Source organism: Papio anubis, chromosome 20 (assembly GCF_008728515.1).
Source record: "Papio anubis isolate 15944 chromosome 20, Panubis1.0, whole genome shotgun sequence".
In the NCBI taxonomy this organism is placed as follows: Eukaryota; Metazoa; Chordata; class Mammalia; order Primates; family Cercopithecidae; genus Papio; species Papio anubis.
Genome location: NC_044995.1, coordinates 14660772 through 14680647, shown reverse-complemented (window position 1 = coordinate 14680647; position 19876 = coordinate 14660772). Strand labels below are relative to the sequence as shown.

At 56.1% G+C, this 19876-nt stretch overlaps 2 protein-coding genes across 16 annotated transcripts in view; one reads left to right on the top strand and one right to left on the bottom strand.

The window, feature by feature from the left end:
* The window catches only part of GRIK5 (glutamate ionotropic receptor kainate type subunit 5), an 81622-nt gene extending 68537 nt beyond the window's left edge, over nucleotides 1–13085 (bottom strand). Inside the window, exons 1-4 of one of the 7 annotated variants that reach the window (XM_031660275.1) lie at nucleotides 12609–13085; nucleotides 3000–3128; nucleotides 2516–2680; nucleotides 50–147 (exon numbers count right to left, since the gene is read on the bottom strand). In XM_031660275.1, coding sequence (XP_031516135.1) covers nucleotides 50–147; nucleotides 2516–2680; nucleotides 3000–3128; nucleotides 12609–12642 — 426 coding nt within the window. In that variant the 5' untranslated portion in view covers nucleotides 12643–13085. Of the gene's footprint in view, nucleotides 1–49; nucleotides 148–2490; nucleotides 2681–2999; nucleotides 3129–6537; nucleotides 7470–12608 lie in introns of those variants that run through there. The other 6 variants (XM_031660272.1, XM_031660270.1, XM_031660276.1 and 3 more) reach the window with 6 other exon arrangements.
* On the top strand, nucleotides 7697–18836 carry ZNF574 (zinc finger protein 574). Of its 9 annotated transcripts, none has more exons than XM_017952921.2 (2): nucleotides 7697–8297; nucleotides 15855–18836. In XM_017952921.2, the coding sequence occupies exon 2, from the start codon at nucleotides 15875–15877 to the stop codon at nucleotides 18563–18565; it is 2691 nt and encodes an 896-aa protein (XP_017808410.1). In that variant the 5' UTR covers nucleotides 7697–8297; nucleotides 15855–15874; the 3' UTR covers nucleotides 18566–18836. The 9 variants fall into 9 exon arrangements, with proteins under 9 accessions (XP_017808410.1, XP_017808408.1, XP_017808414.1 ...); XM_017952919.2 differs by lacking the exon at nucleotides 7697–8297 and adding an exon at nucleotides 13368–13526; XM_017952925.3 differs by lacking the exon at nucleotides 7697–8297 and adding an exon at nucleotides 13656–13709.
* Nucleotides 18837–19876: the final 1040 nt, after the last annotated feature.

The window sequence follows — 19876 nt, the reverse complement described above, 5'->3', positions numbered from 1 at the left end:
CCAGGGACCCACTCCCCGCAAAGCCCTGGGCCCATGCTCCCCACCTCACCTCCTTCTCTCCACAGATATGGCTCACAGTGGAGGCAGATGCTGGGCTGGAGGAGGGCCCAAGGACAGACACAACCCCTTTGGGCAAGATCTGACACACTGCAAGGGAAGGGGAAGAGACCACAGAGTCAGGGACCCCCTGCCTCCTCTCCTTCCCCATCTCTCAGGGAGCCCCCATGGCCCAGGAGAGGATCAGACACTGGCAACTGCCCGATCCTCTTCTGCCATCCGGGACCCAGAAGGACAGTCTCTGACCCCACCCAACAAGTGAACATGAGGGGGCATGAGACAGAGAGAGATGAGGACACAGCAACAGAGGGACAGGTCAGGCCAAGGGAGATCAAAGGAAGGGATAAAGAGAAAGAGACACCAGGGGCCTCCTCTGCCTGCAAAGCCTGTGCCTAGTCCCTCAGCCGCTGTTGTTCTCAATCTTTTCAGCCATGCCACAACCCACGGTGCACTCACTACCTCCTCCCCTGACCCCGCAGCCCAGGTCCCCTGGAGCCTCCTCATATTCCAAACACCACTCTCCTGCTTTACCTACTTCCTCCTCTTTCTTCTGCTCTCTTCCTTCTTAGACACATGTGTGTCTCGAGACTGGGAGGTGGAAAGCTGCTGTTTTTGCTTGTCCAGTGCCTGTTTTCATGGCAGAACCCTAACTTCTCCTGGGGGAACTATCCCCACCCTTCAGTCCAATGTTCCCAGGATTGACTGACACCTGATGCAGGCCTTGGGGAGTCACAGAACTCCATTCTTCTAGCCATGGCAACTGGTTCAGAGATACGTATGCGTGCAAATCAGACCATGGAGCACCTTCCCCAGGTCTTTTGCTACAATTATCACTGGGTTTGCTAAACTGGTGAGATGTAAGCTTGGTGCTGCTGGGGCCATCTCACCACCAGCTGAGAGAGCATTTCTGAAAATAAAGCCAACTCAGAGGAAAGCAGGCCTCAAAAGTAAAGACACAGAGAGATTCTCCAGGATGTCATTTGTATACCTGAATCCAGCCATGCCTGAAACAATCCTAGGCCATCGTTTGAACACCTGGATTCAACCATGCCTGAAATTTGTCTGTAGGTCTTTTAGTGACATTTGCTAATATGTTCTCTTTTTTCCTTAAACCAGGCTGAGTTTGGTTTCTGCCACCTCTAACTAAAGGCGTCATAACTGAACACCTCATTTCCTCCAAATTGGCTCCTTCTGGACCTTCCACACTGGTGAGGGCCCCACCATCCACACAGACCAGATGCCTGGAAATGGTCCTTGCCTTCAATCTCTCTCCTGACAGCCAATTAGTCACCACGTCCTGTCTCTTCTTTGTCCTCAAATATCTCACATCTGTCCCCTTCTCTTCAACCCCTTGGCCCCTGCCCTAGTTTAGGACTCTCAACTCAGACATATACCAGAGTTCTCACTCATTACCCAAATCCAGCCTCCAGATTCTCTTTCCAGAAGCCTTGCTCCCTGGTATAGACCTATCAATGGCTTCTCAGTGCTTGTGGGTGAAGGCGGCATCTTTCAGCCCAGCACTCTAGCCTCCTTGAGCCGGCCTGACAGCCTGCACAGCCTCGCTTCCTACTGCCTCACACTGAGCTCTGAAGTCTCTCACAATCTCTCCAAATATGCCCTGAATCCAGGTGGATTCAGGATGGGCTCAACCCCACACACCCTCATTCCTTGGCTCCAAATATTTCCCTCTGCTCCCACCCTGATCCCCATCCCATCTCCAGACTCTAGGCACATGCCTGGAATGCCATCTGCCTCCTCACCCTCCATCCCAGCTTCTCCCAAATTGTACTCTGTGCCACACCAGCCAAAAAAGCCTGGGAAACGCCATACCCCATTCTCCCTCTTAGTGATCTGAAACATGCAGTAACACCATAAAGCCTCTGATAAGGCCTGCAGGAAAGAAACCTGTCTAAAACATGTTTTAAGGCAGCATCTCCCGAAGGTCTAACTGCAGCACATCTGTTCAAGTGACACCTTTGAACATTCAGCCCATTAGTATTCCATAGACACTTCCACACCCCCGTCATGTGGCCGGCTGTGCTTGGAGCCATGCCACTCCTTCTACATCCTGTTCACCTTTCAGAGCCCAGCTTCAGACTAGCTTTCTCCAGAATGCCTTTGCTGACCCTCGCGCAAGCCTCCTGCCCTCCATGCCTGGGGCTTGTTATTAAGCCCTGGGGGCTAACAAGCATCCATGGCCAGCTGGGATGACAGGGCTTATCTTTCCAATGCCACCCTGTGCTCCTCCAGAGCAGACCTGGGGCTTATGCTCTCCCTCTTCTCCAACCTCCAGGCCCAGCAGCAGCCATGTCTCAGAAGAAGGCAGAGACAAACACAAAGGAAGGGGGAAGATGGAGCTAGAAGAGGACAAGACCAGGTCAGAAGCCAAGGGCAAAGGGATGGACTGAGGGCCACCGGCCTGCCCTGCCTCACCCCATGCCCCCAAGGCCCCGCTCACTGGTGTCCGTGGTCTCGTACTGGCTGTCCCGCTGCAGCTCAAAGATGTCTACTTCCACTCGGGCCTTGGCTGGGACCTCGATGATCCCGTTGATCTGCTCCCGGGCCAGGGCTAAGGCCAGACGCTCACCGCGGCCACACACTGTCTGATCATCCAGGATTGCAGCTGAGGGGACACAGGGGTTGGGGACCAGACTCCTGAGTCATGAGGAAGGAGGGGGCTGGGGTCTTGGACTCCTGGGCTCTAGGGTGAGGTAGGTGTAGGGACCAGGGGTCTAGACACCTGGATCTGAGGTTGGTAGGAGCTAGGGGTCTGGACTCCTGGGTCCTGGGGGAAGGAGGAACTGGAGGCTGGGACTCCTTGCTGCTGAAGAGAGTTGAGACCCAGGTCCTGAGGGACTGGCATGCATGGGTCCCCAGAGGAACCCCAGGGCCTGACGGGAGGGTCTCTGAGGACACAGGGGCAGGGTGCAGGAGGGCCTCACCCATGCGCAGTGATGAGAGCACCTGGCAGCTGGGGCTGGCGAAGGCAACAATCAGCAGCAGCAGCAGCTCAGCCGGCATCTTCCTCCCCTCCTCATGGGGACGCAGCTGCCGCGGCCCCCACTCGCCACCTACAGGGAGACCCCCCAGCCCAGGGGGAGATTACTATGTGGTGGGATGGAACCCCTTGGAGGCCTGCTGGATGGGGTGATCACAGAAGCCTTGGGGACACTGTTGGCAAGCAGTTCACAGCTCTGCAGAGCCCTGCTCTGTTCAGAAGCTGGCAATACTGAGGGCATTGCGAGAAGGGAAGCTCAGCTCAGAGAGGAGAGTGGAGGTCACAGTGCTCAGGTGCTGAGTGGGACAGGCTGCAAGAGAGAGGATGGGCACAGCTACCAAAACAGGAGGGAGGCGTGCAAGGTTCTCAGGTAGGAGTGAATTCCTGGGACCAGCCCCACCCTAATAGGAAACCAGGAAGTGCCACCCCCCACCCAGTCCCGCCCCTGTCTCTGGGCAGGCAGCCGTTACTAGGCAACAGAAACCGGCTGGAGAGGATGCGGTGGTTGCTAGGCAACCCCATCCCAGGCCTCACTTGCCACTTCCTGACGTCCCTGGTTCCCACAATCCCATGGGGAGAGAGGCCTGGACATCCGAGGTCTGGAGGGGAGAGTATCCAGGAGTTAAGAAACTTCGGGAGAGATGGAGAAAAAGAGAGAGAGGCACACACAGAGCCCCATAGATGAATGGATCCAGAGCAGTAAAAGAGCTAATAAATAAATAAATAAATAAGCAAAGAGAGAGAAGGGAGGAAACAGAGAAAGTGAAAGAGAGGCTTAGAGAAGTGAAAGACAGAGACTCAGAAAAAGAGAAAGGACAAAATAAATAGAAATACAAGGGAAGACAAAGACAAGACAATAGGAAAATGGGGGTAGAAATGGAGAGAAAAGAAGAGAGTTACAAGGAGCTAGGAAGAGGACAAGAAGGGAGAAAGAGGGGAGAGACAGGAGGATGAGGAGGCAAGATAAAGAAAGGACAGAGCAGGGAGAGGAAGAGAGAGGGACAGGCTGGAGAGGTGGAAACCAAGTCACAGGTGAGACACAGGAAGACGGAGACAGAGGATGGAGAAAAGATATGAACCGACTTGGATACAAACAGGAAGAGCTGGAAGGGAGGAGTTAGTAAGGCAGGGAGTGAGCTGCCTGCCAGAAGTTGGTGCCAAACTGCTGCCCCCCACCCTGCTAGGGAGCAGAAGTAAAGGGGGAGATGGTATATCTTTGCTCTTCACAACTCTCCACTCCTATGGAGTCAGGGATTCCTCTAGGCACCCCAGCCTTCTGCAGGGCAACCAGTTCGGCCAGACGCACAGCTCCGCTCCCTCTGGCTGAGGGCTGTGCCCCAAGGGAAGGGATGCTTGGGTTTCCATGGAGTAGGGTTACTGTGGGGGGCCCAGAATGCTGTGAGGTGGGCCTGGACACCGGACCCCACTCAGTCCCCATGGAAGGACAGCTTGAGCTGGTGAAACTGGAATGAGAACTTTGAGGGAAGGATAGAGGCACAAGTCCTTCTGACCATCTCAAGTGGCCTGGAAAACCCAGGCCAGGGATCAGTCTCAGCTCTGCCCCAGACTCACTGCGTGATCTTGAGCAAGTCACCGCCCTCTGGGCCTCTGAGAAGGAGAGAGTGCCGGGTGGGAAGGCATGATGGACAGGCTGGCGACTGCAAACTATAATGTGGATTACGGTGAAGGCTTGTCAAGTATGGAGGCACAAGGGATGCTGGGAGACCGGGAAGAGGCGCTCACAGTGGGAGGAGTGTGAAGGGCGGGGCTAGGAGAGAGGCAGGAGGGGAGTGGGTCATCCTGAGACACCAGGGACTCCTGAAGAAAATCAGGGAGCAGAGGACAAAGGACAGAAAGACTGAAGGAAAGATGGGGCAGAAGGACAGGAACCCACAGGTGGCAGCCAAAGGTGGGAGTGGACAGAGAAAAAGACTACACGACAGGGTTGAGGGGCAGCAGGTGGACACAGATACACACAGAAAGACAGCCCAAGAGGTAGGAACTGAGGCTAAGTGAGAAAGCAAGAGGCAGACACGGCCTAGAAGCGAGACATCAAAGGAGACAGAGACAGGGCAGGCAGGGTGTCAGGCAGGCCCAGGACTCATAGCCCCAGAGACTGGGCAAAGCCAGATAAAGGTCAAAACCCAGCAGAGAGCTGAGCAACAGTGGGCACAGGAGAGACATCAGCAAAGGTGAGAGGCAAGGAGGGCCAGCAAAGGCACACGGGGTGAGGGAGAAGGCAAAGGGAGATAAAGAAATAGCAGCAGGTACAAGACTTGGGAGAAGGAGAGAAACGGCCAAACTCCGCAAAGAGAGATGGCCAGTCGGAAAGAGAGACAGTATGTCACAGCTGCACAGCAGGCCCATAGAAGAGGAAGGGGCAAGGGGGAAAAGCAACTGGGAGACAGAAAGGGGGAGTCAGGGAGAGAAACAGAGGTGGGAAGATGGAGTGAGTGCACTAGAGGGGCACAGGCAGGGACAGGGCAAGCGCCTGCAGGAGGGGCTAGACCCACACAGAGGCACAGCCACCCCAAGACAGTCAGGAAAGCTGTGCAGGGGAGCAGGAGATCCTGGGGCCCAAAAGCCCCCAGATATGGAGAGAAAAGGGAGCAGAAAGGCCACGTGAGGTAACACAAAAGTGGGGAGAGAGAATGGGAGGGGAAAGAGTTGGACCAGCCAGGAAAAGTCAGCATGGACCATGGAGCAGTGGGGCAGCAGCTGAGGAGGGAGGGATGGAGGAGCTGGGCACCCAGAGTGGATCTGGGGGAAAGAGGTGGAAAAGTGACAGAGGGAAGACAGCCTCCAAGCCCAGAGGCAGAGAGAGGGAGGAGGACAGGTGAGCGGAGGCACAGAATGGAAAGAGAAGTGGAAAGAGACCTGCCAAGGGAGACTCGGAGAGAGGGAAGCCAGGGTGGAGGAGTTCTGACAGAGACAGGGATCTAAACAGAGACATGCTGAGAGCAGCCTGGGTTAACAGCGAAGAGAGAAGTTGGACAGAGTCAGAGAGGGGCCCAAGAGACACAGAAAATGGGGGCTCAAAAGCGGAAAGACATCTCCAGGAGACAGAGATTGGATGGGATGGGGACAGGGCCAGGGCCCACCGAAGGCAGGCAGAGGATGAGGCTCAGAGGAACAGAAAGAGCCAGTCTGGGACCAGGACGGAGGCTTGGAGACAGCAGGGGCACAGACATGCCAGGGGCCCGGGGTAAGTCAGAGCCCGAGTAAGAGCAGTCAGCCCAGTAGGACCCACAAAGCTGGAGAGCTGGGGGTGGCAGCGAGCTATGTACCCAGAATAAGGGGTGAGAAGAGGTGGAGGTGAATGGACACTGAGGCGATGGAGGGCGCAGAGCAGGCCCCCAGTGGGGGAGGGTACTTGCCAGTCCGGAGAACGGGGAGAATGTGGTGCCCCCCTGCCAGGCAGCACCAAGCCCAGCCTTCCAGGACCCAGAACCCAGCCCAATCCCCGCCCTGCAGACACTCACGGATCCTGGTGGGACGGAGGGCTGGGCTCCCTCGAGGCCCGAGGACCGACAGCGGGAGGTGCTCCGGCACTGGGTGGCGGTGGGGCTGGGCGGGGGGAGAGGGCAGTCCACAGGGCCCCCTCCCCCGCCGCTGGCGGTGGCCCCCAACTAATCCAAAACGGTGGCTCCACAGAAGCAGGGAGGAAGGACAGGTGGAAGAGGAGAGGGCGGGCCGGGGAGGGGGAGGAAGGGGAAAGGAGAAAATGGAGGAGAGAAGGGGAGAGAGGAGAGGGGGAAGGAGCAAATGGAGGGGAAGGAGAGAGGAAAGGAGGAGAGGAAGGTGAAAACGGAAGGGGGGGCACAGGCAAAGCCGGGGGAGGGGGAAGCTGGCCCAGGAAAGGGCCCCCGCCCCCTCCCCTAGCCAGGCCGACCTGGGGGGGCCACAGGGGGCGAGGACTGGGTGGAGAAAAGGAAGCCGGCCATCAGGAGAAGTGGGGGAGGGGAGGGCCTGCTGGGGGAGGGGGCCGCCCCCTTCCCCCCTCCCCCCTGGAGCCTGGGCCCTGCCCTGGTTGAGGCAAGGGCCCGGAGTCCTCAAGCCCTCAGCCCCCACGGGAAAAGCATGCTGGGGGCGGGGAAAGCCCGGGAGTGGAGGGCTGGGGAGGATGGAGAGCTGGGAGACCCAGAGAGGCCGAGAAGGGGGCAAATGAGGTGGAGAGAGAGGGAGGAGAGAGAGGAGGATGGAGAGGAGCAGGTGGAAGAGAAAGGCGGAGGAGGGTGGGGTGTCCCAGGGGCTCCCGGTGCTGGGCCTCAGTGGGAGGGCCTGGTCACAGACTCCTGGTCCCCTGTGAGGAGAAGCCGCTGGCTCCAGTCCCCGGCTGGGCCTGCCTCCCCGCCGCTGGCTGCCGCCACTGCTGCCGCCACCGCTCAGTCTCCCCTCTGAGGCCGCCGCCTGCCTGCCCGCCTGCCTGCCCGCCTGCCACCCGCGCTGGGTCCTGGAGCGCGGGGGGGTAGTGTTGGGGGGGTTGTGGGGAGAGAGAAGAGGGAGGGAGGGAGGCAGGGAGGAGGGCGGGCAGGAGGAAGGGAGGGAGGCAGGCAGTGAGCGAGTAGGGAGGGGAGTCGGGGGAGGGGGAGCCCGTATTGGTTGGGGATGGGGGCCCCCCCGCGAAGAGAATGCTGATGAGAAGACGGAGCTGCATTGGATGGAGGGCCCACCCCCGAGCCACCCCCTCTACCACCCCATGCCACCGCCCTGCCCAGACAGCCCTGGGCACAGGAGCCCACAGAGATGGGAGGCAAGGAGACCTGGGTAGAAGGCCACTGAGATGAAGAGAAATGAAGAGAAGAGAGACAGCCATCAAGACTGTCCAGAGAAGTGGGCTGAGGCCCATAAACCCCACAAGGACAGGAAAAGCCCAGGGATAAGAAAGAAAGGCCCATGGACACAAGGGAGCAGCCTGCACAGACAAGCAAAAGGACCTCGGAGACAAGGGGCAGTATGAGTACACAGAGACCTCCCGTGAAGGAAAACAGGGAAGAAGCCAGAGACACGAGAGAAGCCCCTGGAAACAGAAACCACTCCTCAGATATGGGGAGCGGTCCACAGGGCAGGGAGAGAGCCAAGGAGAGCCGAAGAAGGTCACAGAAACAAGGGAGGTCTACAGACACCAGGGGACCACAAAGACAAGGATGTGGCTCATAGACACAAGAGAGCCACTGAGGCAGGAGCTGCCAGCCTGGAGATGCGGGGCAAGCTTCTCCCAATAGAAATAGCTCCTATAGAGGTGAGGGGATGGGTGGTGAGTATGGGAATTCCCTATGGTGCACAGAGAAATCCTTGGGACCCACAGGGATGAGTGGGTGGAGAGAAGGGGCCCTCATTATCTAGTCGCAGGAGCAGAGAGGCAGTGGGAAAGGTGGATAGGAGAAGGACAGGGAGCTGGAGGGCAGAGCCAGGAGAAGTGGGAGACTCCTTCTCAGGGAACACTCTAAGCCTCTCAGAAGGAGCTGAGCAGGGCAGGGGGATGGAAGAGAGAAGCGACACAGATCTTGGAGTGGGGGTGGGTGGTGCATGGCTGGCTGGGGGGGTGAAATTTGGGGGGAAGAAACATGACAGTTGGCACTGAAGGCTGAGCCCGTGACTCACCACCACCCCCGATGCTCGTGATGGGGAGGAGACACTGACACACTCACGTGCAGCCCACAGCACATGTGACCGCATGCCTCGAACACACAGCTGGCACATGGCAACTCCTGGACCACATGCCAGCCTAGCACGGGAAGCCCTCTGCAAGCTGGCATGTGGGGCATCCTGGACACACATCTGACACATATATCTGACACTGAAGGACCACCAACTTTGCACACACCTCCTTACCCCACTTGGTCAACATCTACACCCACCCCTCAAACACCACACTCAGCTTCAGCCAGGCCTAAAAGCCCAGACTCACACCTGCCTCTGGGACTTTGCTTATGGAGGACTTCAACACAGAACACCATCCTTTCAACCGGGGCGGTTGCTCATTCCTGTAATCCCAGCACTTTGGAAGGCTGAGGCAAGTGGACCACCTGAGGTTGGGAGTTCAAGACCAGCCTGGCCAACATGGCAAAACCCCGTCACTACTAAAAATACAAAAATTAGCCAGGCCTGGTGGCATGCTCCTTTAGTCCCACCTACTTGGGAGGCTGAGGCACGAGAATCGCTTGAACCTAGGAGGCAGAGGTTGCTGTGAGCCATGATCATGCGACTGCGCTCCAGCATGGGAGACAGAGCGAGACTCTATCTCACAAAAAAAAAAAAAATGACCACCATCCACTCTAAATTCAACCTGTCCCCGAAATCCTAGCCAGTCCTGTGCTACCACCTCCAGAAAGACCAGTCCAGGCCTCAGCTTATTCCTATATCATCTGGAGAGAAGAGAGACCTACATAACCCAAATCAAGTTGGGAAGTCCAAGCTAAAGGCCTGAGAAGTTACCTGGATCCTCAGATTTTCTTTTTTTCTTTCTTTTTTTTGAGATGGAGTCTCGCTCTGTTGCCCAAACGAGTGCAGTGGCGCGATCTCAGCTCACTGCAAGCTCCACCTCCCGGGTTCACGCCATTTTCCTGCCTCAGGCTCCCGAGTAGCTGGGACTATAGGTGCCCCCCACCACACCCTGCTAATTTTTTTGTATTTTTAGTAGAGATGGGGTTTCACCATGTTAGCCAGGATGGTCTTGATCTGATTCGTGATCTGCCTGCCTCGGCCTCCCAAAGTACTGGGATTACAGGTGTGAGCCACCACGCCCGGCCAGATTTTCTTTTCTTTCTTCTTTTTTTTTTTTTTTTGAGATGGAGTTTTGCTCTTGTTGCCCAGGTTGGAGTGCAACGGCGCCATCTTGGCTCACTGCAACCTCTGCCTCCGGGGTTCAAGTGATTCTATTGCCTCAGCCTCCCGAGTAGCTGGGATTATAGGCATGCACTACCATGCCCGACTAATTCTGTATTTTTAGTACAGACGGAGTTTCTCAATGTTGGTCAGGCTGGTCTTGAACTCCTGACCTCGGGTGATCAGCCTGCCTGGGTCTCCCAAAGTGTTGGGATTACAGGTGTGACCCACCGCACCCAGCCCGATCCTCAGATTTTCAAGTGGGGAAAAGGAAGTTTCAGCAGGAGCAAGAATCTGCCCAAGGTCACACAGCCTGTCAAAAACTGAGCATGGCTTCCACTTCTCTGGCACCTATCCCAGGTGATTTTGCCCTAAGGGCAAACCCAGACTGCTTCAAAGCAGGCCAAGCCTAGCTTTAGCTCACTAATTTCCACCAGCTCTTTCCTTTACTTCTTGCATTCATCCCTTCAACACTGAACCACTTGAACTTCCCACCTGCCAGGCAGGTGAGCCTGGGGGCCAAGAATGGAGACCTTAAGGTCAACTCCTGGGTTGGAATCCTGACTCTTCCTAACTATGGGAACTACGACTAGTTACTTCTCTGGGCCTCGATGTTTTGTAAAGTCAGTATGACAGTTTCTCCCTTACATGATTGTTGAGAGGATTAAACTGAATAATGCATGTAAACATTGAGCATAATACCTAGCACGTCATAATACACTCAAGAGATGTTCGTTATTACCATTAGGCTCCTAGAGATACTAATAAAAATCACAACTGGCCAGACACAGTGGCTCACACATGTAATCCCACTATTTTGGGAGGCCAAGGCAGGAGGACGGTTTGAGCCCAGGAGTTCTGAGACAGCCTGGGCAACATGGTAAGACTCTATCTCTACAAAAACAAAAAACAAAAAAACAAAAAACGGGCACGGTGGCTCATGCCTGTAATCCCAGCACTTTCGGAGGTCAAGGTAGACAGATCCACTTGAGGCCAGGAGTTCAAGACCAGCCTGGCCAACATGGCAAAAACCCGTCCCTACCAAAAAATATGAAAAATTAGCCAGGCATGGCAGCACATGCCTGTAATCCCAGCTACTCAGGAGGCTGAAAATTGCTTGAGCCTGGGAGGCAGAGGTTGCAGTCAGCTGAGATCACACCACTGCACTCCAGCCTGGGTGACAGAGCTACACTGTCTCAAAAAAAAAAAAAAAATTAGGAGCTGGGCACAGTGGCTCACATCTGTAATCCCAACACTTTGGGAGGCCGAGTTGGGGGTGGATCATCTTAGGTCAGGAGTTTGAGACCAGCCTGGCCAACATGGCAAAATCCCGTCTTTACTAAAAATATAAAAATTAGCCGGGAGTGGTGGTGTGTGCCTGTAGTCCCAGCTACTCGGGAGGCTTAGGCAGGAGATCACTTGAACCCAGGAGGCGAAGGTTGCAGTAAGCTGAGATCATGCCACTGTACTCCAGCCTGGGCGATGAGCGACAGGATCCCTCTCCAGAAAACAACAAAGCAAAACAAAAAATTAAATTAAAAAAATAGGCCAGGTGCAGTGGCTCACGCCTACAATTCCAGCACTTTGGGAGGCCAAGGCAGGTGGATCATGAGGTCAGGAGATTGAGACCACCCTGGCCAACATGGTGAAACCCCGTCTCTACTAAAAATACAAAAATTAGCCAGGCATGGTGGCAAGTACCTGTAGTCACAGCTACTCAGGAGGCTGAGGCAGGAGAATCGCTTGAACCCGGGAGGTGGAGGTTGCAGTGAGCCGAGATTGAGCCATTGTACTCCAGCCTGGGTGACAGAGCAAGACTCTGCCGTCTCAAAAATAAATAAAATAAAATAAAATAAAGAGTAACTCCTAGATGTCTTTTACTCTGTGCCTCACAACCACCATGAGATGGGTTGTGATTAGCCCCATTTCACAGATTAGAAACTTAGGCTCAGGATAGTTGACTTGCCCTAGAACCAGGATTCCAATCCGGCAATCTGTTTTAACTACACAGGCCTGCTGTTAGAGAATTTAATCCATGAGAAGGTTAGGACATCTAATGACTAAATGACCATAGCAAAGCTGATGAATTGGTCCCGGGTCTCACTGTGAGACGCATCCCATAGTGGCTTTTGGCATCAGGTAGGTAAATAAATAACAGTTCTGAGAGTGAGTTTCCTCATCCGAGAAACTGAAACTCCTCTGTGCTTGGGTTCAGGGAGTAGGTCTGGAAACGTTTCTTTTTTTCTTTTAGATGGAGCCTTGCTCTGTCGCCCAGGCTGGAGTGCAGTGGCACGATCTCGGCTCACTGCAACCTCGGCCTCCTGGGTGCAATCAAATCTTGTGCCTCAGTCTCCCGAGTTGTTGGGGTTACAGGCACAAGGCAGAACACCCAGCTAATTTTTTGTATTTTTAGCAAAGATGGTAGTTTCACTAGGTTGGCCAGGTGGGTCTCGAACGCCTGACTTCAAGTGATGAACCCTCCTCAGCCTCCCAAATTGTTGGGATTACAGGTGTGAGCCACGGCGCCCTGCCTGGAAACGTTTCTAACAGTACTGGGGCAACTCCCTCCCAAGGCCCTGAGGGGCGCAGGAACGAGGTGAGTAGGAAGGGCCAGAGCCCCTTGGACACATGGGGCCCCGCTCTCGAGGTGTAAGGGTCAGAGTCACCCCGGAAGGAGGTGGAGTGGAGTCCGCCCTCGAATGGCTCACTTCCTTCAGGCTCTCACCCCGATTGTCCTTCAGGTCCTCTACCCGCCACATTCCCTGTTTCTTCCAGTGAAATTGTCTGTCCTTGCTTCTTTTTCTCGATATCCTCGCTTTCCTTGCTTCCCCTCTGACATTTCTCCTCTCTCCACTTCCCAAAAGTCCCCTCGGTCTTTACTCTGTTTCTTCCTGTCGCCTTCATTTCCCTCCTTTTAATAAAGTGAGTCTGGAGCCTTGGTTTCCCTTTTCTCCCTCCATGTGACTGGCACTGAATGCAGTTTGCCCTCGCCCCATCACGCTAAGTGGTTTCACTTTCTCCCTCTGACCCTCGGGGAAACCACAAAGGTTCCTGTGCCTCCATTCCCCGGTTCCAGCCCTCGGGGTGCCGCGTGCCTCAATTTCCCAGGATCTTTTCCTCCCTCTCCCTGACCCCAACGCTGACTCCCTCATGGCGTCCCCAAGATGGCGCCCGCGGCGGCGCTCCGCCGCCTGACGTCATCGCACCGCCCTCCGCTCAGAGTTGCCCACTGGAGCCGTCGGAGGCGGAGTCAAGGAGGAGGAGGAGCATCCTCTAGGGAGGATTAAAGGGGCGGGCACTATCCACCCGAGGGCTGACCGGTGAGGGAACGTCGCTAAAGGATTGGTTGGGCGCTGCGGGAAATCTCGATGCTCCTCACTATTGGCCCAAGCCTCAGAGACATGAACTTCGATTGGCTGAACGGCAGGGCCCGAGCGGGCGATGATTGGTTGCGTCCGGCCGTCCGTGCGGCGGCCGACGGAAGGTGGGAGGGGCGTTGCTGAGGGTAGCTGGGGGCGAGAGTGAGGCTACGGAGCAGGCGAGAGGCGACGCGAGAGCTAGAGCGGGCGCAGCGTTAGGGTGGCCGTGCAAGGGGAGCCGTGGCCCGGGCCCGGGCCCGGGGCGTGCGAGACGGCTGAAGCAGGTGAGCGCGAGCGGGCGCGCAAAGGCTAGCCGGGCTGCCCTCCCTGCCGCCGCGGCCTCCTCTCGCCAGGCCGCCTGCGCACTGAGGGCCTGAGGGGGTGCGCGCCGGGCAGTTAGGGCGGAGCGGCACCAACGGCCGACCGGGCGCGCGGGCAGCAAGGCGGGGGCCGGGCCCGAGCGGCAGGTGGGGAAGGGGCCTGGAGTCGCGTGCGGGGCTGAGTGAGGAGGGGCGGGGCTTGGGCTGGGGCTTTGGCGGGGCACCTGGGCGGGAAGGGGAGGCCTCAGAGCTGTCCCAGAAGGGCTCCGCCGCTCCCCAGGGTTTGGGGTAAAGGACTTGGTGGTGTGGCAAGTCCAGGACGAAGGGGCTGGGCCGGTTAGAGGCACTTGGGTGCCCAGTGAGGGGCTTAGGGCGTGAGAAAGAGAATTAAGTTAATGGAGGGGGAAAATATCTAGTTCTTCCTGGAAAGAACTGGGGCAGTGAGAGGGGTTTTGGTGTGAAAAAAATATTAGGAAATCGATATCCCCAAGGGAGCGGTTTAGAGCTAAGGAGGGGTCCAGTTGTAACGGATGGGGTTAAAATAATGTGAAGAGGCCTTAAACCATGTATCAGGAGGTTGGGTACCCTTGGAATACGTGGAGAGAGGTCTCTGTACAAAGAAGGGTTATGTGTGTTTTAAAAGGATGTTTGGGTGTTCCTAGAATGAGCCGGGAAAGGTAGTCTTTTTTAAGTACAGGTAATTAGGCCAAGGTGAAGATGGGATTTGGTTATTGGAAGGGGAGGAAGTAGGGTGGGAGAGATCTGTGTGCTAAAGTGACGAGTGCCTGGGAATTCCTGGAATGAGACTGAGAGGTTGCTAAGACGTTGGGGGTCTGAGTACCCCCAAAGTAGTAGGCTAGTGAGAGGGGCTTGAGTGTGAGGAAAAGGGGTCTGTCTGCTGGAGTAGGGTGGTGATGGGGGTTCTGTATGAGAATAGGAGGTCCGGGTATCCCTAAAGGGGATTTGGGCAGCAGGAGGGGTGTGTGTAGAAGGAGCTTAAGCCGTTGTGAAAGACGGTCTGGATATCCCTGGAATGGGTTGAGTGTGTGTGGATCTTTACACAAAGGAGTTATGTTGCTACGAAGAGGAGGGTCTGAGCATCCCTAGAATGGGTTAGGGTGGGTTGGGTCTTCTTGCAAATTAAAAAAGATTGGGTTAATAATGTGAAGGAGGATCTGGATATTCCTGAGATGGATTTGCCGGGGCAGGGGGAGGTCTGTTTGCAAGAGAGGCATAGGTTGATATGAAGTGAGGGTATGGGCGTCCCTGAATGAGTGGCTGTGTATGAATAGGAAGGGTTTTAATCAATGGGAAGAGGGGACCTGGGTATCCCAAAGGGGATTAGAATTGTCTATTTGGTCTTGGTACAAAGAAGAGGTGATGAATGTAAAGAGTGGAAAGATACCCTGGAGACAGGAGTTAGGGTGGTGGAAGGGTCTACGTCTGAAACAGGAAGGAGTAGGCCTTTGTGAAAATGGGTCTGGGTATTCTGGATAGGGGGTTAGGGTTGGAGAGAGCCTTGATTTGTAGAAGAGTTTAAGTAATTAAACAGGGCTGGGTATCATGAAGTGGTTAAGGTGGGCAAAGTCTGGGTGTGGAGATGGGTTAGGCCAACGTGAGAAAATCTGATTGGGGGGAAGGGATATAGTTTGACGTGAGGAATCCAGGCACCCGAGGAAGAGTTGGTGGGTAGCAGGGGAGTTGCGTGTGAAGGGGAGAGGTGGCACCGTGTACAGTGCTGAAAGTGGAGTGGTGGGGCGTTGGGCAGTTTGAGTGGTCTGGGTGTAAAAAGAAGTCTGAGAACCTGGGAGAAGGAGCAGAGGTCATGGGAGGGGTGTGGCTGGGAGAAACAGGTGGGGAAGGCCTATATGGGGTTTCAGTTGGGTACCTTGGAGAGGAATGGGGTGATGTGAGTTGGTAAGAAAAGGAGTCAGTGGAAGGAGGTCTGAGTGGAGGTTCCCATGTGCTGGGCGTAACTGTGGGGCCCACTGTAAGGTGTGGGAGATGAGGGGACTGAACAGGTTACAAGGATCTGGTGGGTGGAATTTGATGCAAGTTGATGTAGAGGTGAGACTGGGTAAATTCCTGGGGAAGGGACTGCCTGGGAGATTTTGTGTTTGGTGTTTTATGTTGAAGGGAGGAAGGATTATTAGGAGGGAAGCAGAATTTTAAAAATCGAAGGAAGAACTTAGAGGGGGCATAGATCTAAGGTATTGGGAGTGGAGAGTGATAAAGGGAAGAGCTGAGGAATCGGTGACCTAACTGGTTTGTCCCCACTGTCCCCTCTTCCAGCCCAGGGCCTTGCTGCCGCCATGACTGAGGAATCAGAGGAGACAGTCCTGTACATTGAGCACCGCTATGTCTGCTCTGAGTGCAACCAGCTCTATGGATCCCTGGAAGAGGTGCTCATGCACCAAAACTCCCACGTGCCCCAGCAGCACTTTGAGCTGGTGGGCGTGGCTGACCCCGGAGTCACTGTTGCCACAGACACAGCTTCAGGCACGGGCCTCTATCAGACCCTTGTGCAGGAGAGCCAGTACCAGTGCCTGGAGTGCGGTCAACTGCTGATGTCGCCCAGCCAGCTCCTGGAGCACCAGGAGCTGCACCTGAAGATGATGACACCCCAGGAGGCAGTGCCAGCTGAGCCACCACCCAAGGCACCACCCCTGAGCTCCAGCACCATCCACTACGAATGTGTGGATTGCAAGGCTCTCTTTGCCAGCCAGGAGCTCTGGCTAAACCACCGGCAGACACACCTCCGGGCTACACCCACCAAGGCTCCTGCCCCTGTTGTCCTGGGGTCCCCAGTTGTTCTAGGGCCTCCTGTGGGCCAGGCCCGAGTGGCTGTGGAACACTCATATCGAAAGGCAGAAGAGGGTGGGGAAGGGGCGACTGTCCCATCTGCCGCTGCCACCACCACTGAGGTGGTGACCGAGGTGGAGCTGCTCCTCTACAAGTGCTCTGAGTGCTCCCAGCTCTTCCAGCTGCCAGCGGATTTCCTGGAGCACCAGGCCACTCACTTCCCTGCTCCTGTCCCCGAGTCTCAGGAGCCTGCCCTACAGCAGGAGGTGCAGGCTTCGTCACCTGCAGAGGTGCCTGTGTCTCAGCCTGACCCCGTGCCAGCTTCTGACCACAGTTATGAGCTGCGCAATGGTGAAGCCATTGGGCGGGATCGCCGGGGGCGCAGGGCCCGGAGGAACAACAGTGGAGAAGCAGGCGGGGCAGCCACACAGGAGCTCTTCTGCTCAGCCTGTGACCAGCTGTTTCTCTCACCCCACCAGCTACAGCAGCACCTGCGGAGTCACCGGGAGGGCGTCTTTAAGTGCCCCCTGTGCAGTCGTGTCTTCCCCAGCCCTTCCAGTCTGGACCAGCACCTTGGAGACCACAGCAGCGAGTCACACTTCCTGTGTGTAGACTGTGGCCTGGCCTTTGGCACAGAGGCCCTCCTCCTGGCCCACCGGCGAGCCCACACCCCAAATCCTCTGCATTCATGTCCGTGTGGAAAGACCTTTGTCAACCTTACCAAGTTCCTTTATCACCGGCGTACTCATGGGGCAGGGGGTGTCCCTCTGCCCACAACACCAGTCCCACCAGAGGAACCTGTCATTGGTTTCCCTGAGCCAGCCCCCGCAGAGACTGGAGAGCCAGAGGCCCCTGAGCCCCCTGTGTCTGAGGAGACTTCAGCAGGGCCCACTGCCCCAGGCATCTACCGCTGCCTCCTGTGCAGCCGTGAATTTGGAAAGGCCTTGCAGCTGACCCGGCACCAACGTTTTGTGCACCGGCTGGAGCGGCGCCATAAATGCAGCATTTGTGGCAAAATGTTCAAGAAGAAGTCTCATGTGCGTAACCACCTGCGCACGCACACAGGGGAGCGGCCCTTCCCCTGCCCTGACTGTTCCAAGCCCTTCAACTCGCCTGCCAACCTGGCCCGCCACCGGCTCACACACACAGGAGAGCGGCCCTATCGGTGTGGGGACTGTGGCAAGGCTTTCACACAGAGCTCCACACTGAGGCAGCACCGCTTGGTGCATGCCCAGCACTTCCCCTACCGCTGCCAGGAATGTGGGGTGCGTTTTCACCGCCCTTACCGCCTGCTCATGCACCGCTACCATCATACAGGTGAATACCCCTACAAGTGTCGTGAATGCCCCCGCTCTTTCTTGTTGCGCCGGCTGCTGGAGGTGCACCAGCTCGTGGTCCATGCCGGACGCCAGCCCCACCGCTGCCCATCCTGTGGGGCTGCCTTCCCCTCCTCACTGCGGCTCCGGGAGCACCGCTGTGCAGCCGCTGCTGCCCAGGCCCCACGGCGCTTTGAGTGTGGCACCTGTGGCAAGAAAGTGGGCTCAGCTGCTCGGCTGCAGGCACACGAGGCGGCCCATGCGGCTGCTGGGCCTGGAGAGGTCCTGGCTAAGGAGCCTCCTGCTCCTCGAGCCCCACGGGCCACTCGTGCACCAGTTGCCTCTCCAGCAGGCCTTGGAGGCACTGCTACAACATCCCCTACAGCCCCTGCCCGCCGCCGGGGTCTAGAGTGCAGCGAGTGCAAGAAGCTGTTCAGCACAGAGACATCACTGCAGGTGCACCGGCGCATCCACACAGGTGAGCGGCCGTACCCATGTCCAGACTGTGGCAAGGCGTTCCGTCAGAGTACCCACCTGAAAGACCACCGGCGCCTGCACACAGGTGAGCGGCCCTTTGCCTGTGAAGTGTGTGGCAAGGCCTTTGCCATCTCCATGCGCCTGGCAGAGCATCGCCGCATCCACACAGGCGAACGACCCTACTCCTGCCCTGACTGTGGCAAGAGCTACCGCTCCTTCTCCAACCTCTGGAAGCACCGCAAGACCCATCAGCAGCAGCATCAGGCAGCTGTGCGGCAGCAGCTGGCAGAGGCGGAGGCTGCCGTTGGCCTGGCCGTGATGGAGACTGCTGTGGAGGCGCTGCCCCTGGTGGAAGCCATTGAGATCTACCCTCTGGCTGAGGCCGAGGGGGTCCAGATCAGTGGCTGACTCTGCCTGACTTCCTCTTCAGCACCTCCATGCCCTGTTGCTGAAGGCCCTCCAGCATCCCCTTAAGCATCTGTACATACTGTGTCCCTTCCTCTTCCCATCCCCACCACCTTGTAAGTTCTAAATTGGGTTTATTCTCTCCTGAGGTGGGTGCTTTGGGGTCCTTGACACACAAAAAGGTGCCCCCCCTACCTTCCACCTCTTAGCACTGGTGACCCCAAAAATGAAACCATCAATAAAGACCGAGTTGCCAGCAGTGTATAGAGTGGAATTTGGGAGTCACGGGTCTTACCTCTCATGGCTGCGTCATCAGCACCCAGAAGTGGGCCTGGCAGGTAGCAGGGATAGTACAAGCCCAGTAAACATTTGCTGGGCTGAAGAGAATGACCTGGTGTTCATGGGCATGGCTCTCAAGCAGGGCCTTCACTTTACTGCTAGATGGAGGTAGCATGACTCTTGCCACTAGAGGTCCCTGGTTCTGTGGAAAAGCTCAAGTGTGCTTGTGCTGGCAGCAGGAACTTTCAGAGAAATCAGATTCTGACACCCCTGTCCCTGACTCCTGGCCTGATATGGGCCTTGTCTCCCAAGGCCATCTGGTTTTCTCATTGATCCCCAAGAGCAAATGCAGGTAGGCATGATCTCTGGGGCTGTGGAATTAAAGGAGATTCTGAATAATATGTGTCTGGACATAGGGGTGGTGACTTGAATCCCCTGAAGTTGGACTTTGGCTCAGCCAACAGATTTTTATTGTGAGAGATGGATTGTTGGAATGGCTGGCCAATGTTTGAACATCTAGTTAGTCTCAAGTACTATGTAACAGTAATATTCACACTGATTAGGTGAGAACATTTTGCAGGGAAGGAATCTCCAGTCAAAAGCATTGAGATGACTTCCCCAAGGTCAGATTCAATCCAGGCAGGGCAGAGCTTGAATTCAAGCCTGATTTCTTTTTTTTTTTTTTTTTTTGAGACAGAGTCTCGCTGTGCTCCCAGGCTGGAGTGCAGTGGCGTGATCTCGGCTCACTGCAAGCTCCGCCTCCCAGGTTCACGCCATTCTCCCGCCTCAGCCTCCCAAGTAGCTGAGACTACAGGCGCCCGCCACCACGCCCGGCTAGTTTTTTGTATTTTTAGTAGAGACGGGGTTTCACCATGTTAGCCAGGATAGTCTCGATCTCCTGACCTCGTGATCCACCCGCCTCGGCCTCCCAAAGTGCTGGGATTACAGGCTTGAGCCACCGCGCCCGGCCCAAGCCTGATTTCACTTCATTTGGTTTAATCACCCATATGCTTTTCTCTCCATTCTGCTGCCTTC

Coding starts and splice junctions, on each gene's coding strand:
- ZNF574 (XM_017952921.2), top strand. CDS start 15,875: ATGACTGAGGAATCAGAGGAGACAGTCCTGTACATTGAGCACCGCTAT.